The sequence below is a fragment of the Eimeria mitis genome, genomic scaffold, assembly GCF_000499745.2.
Source record: "Eimeria mitis Houghton genomic scaffold, Emh_scaff2176, whole genome shotgun sequence".
Taxonomy (NCBI): Eukaryota; Apicomplexa; class Conoidasida; order Eucoccidiorida; family Eimeriidae; genus Eimeria; species Eimeria mitis.
Window position 1 is genome coordinate 5,471 of NW_013570502.1, and position 428 is coordinate 5,898.

At 43.7% G+C, this 428-nt stretch overlaps 1 protein-coding gene across 1 annotated transcript in view; it reads right to left on the minus strand.

Annotated features, from left to right (window-relative positions):
* Positions 1 to 428, minus strand: part of EMH_0049850 (uncharacterized protein) — a gene marked incomplete at both ends in the record, with an annotated part of 1,025 nt that overhangs the window by 114 nt on the left and 483 nt on the right. The window contains one exon of the mRNA XM_013496575.1: positions 1 to 234. Within this exon, the coding sequence (XP_013352029.1) occupies positions 1 to 234 (234 nt within the window). The remainder of the gene's footprint in view (positions 235 to 428) is intronic.

Consider the following 428-nt stretch of genomic DNA (forward strand, 5'->3'; position numbering starts at 1 on the left):
AGCAGCAGCAGCAGCAGCAGCTGCTGCTGCTGCTGCTGCTGCTGCTGTTGGTGCAGCAGCAGCAGCAGCTGCTGCTGGTGCTGTTGCTGTTGGTGTTGGTGTTGGTGTTGGTGGTGGTGGTGTTGCTTTTTTTTCGGGGGGGGGTGCTGGTGATGATGGTTTGTCTTTGTTGTTGCTGTTGTTGTTTGTGTGGTGTTGCTGTTGCTGATTCTCTCGCTGCTGCTGCTGCTGCTGCTGCAAGGCAGCGGGGTAGCCAAATAAGAATAAATAAAAATAAACAAATAAAAGAAGGAGAAATTATCCCTTCATAGAACGTACATTTGTATTTTACTTTTCTGTGTTTTTTCTCTTCTTTTTTTTTCTTCGTTCTCTTTTTTTGCTGCTGTTGTTTATATCTGTCTTCTCGTTTGTTTTTAATTTATTTTTGT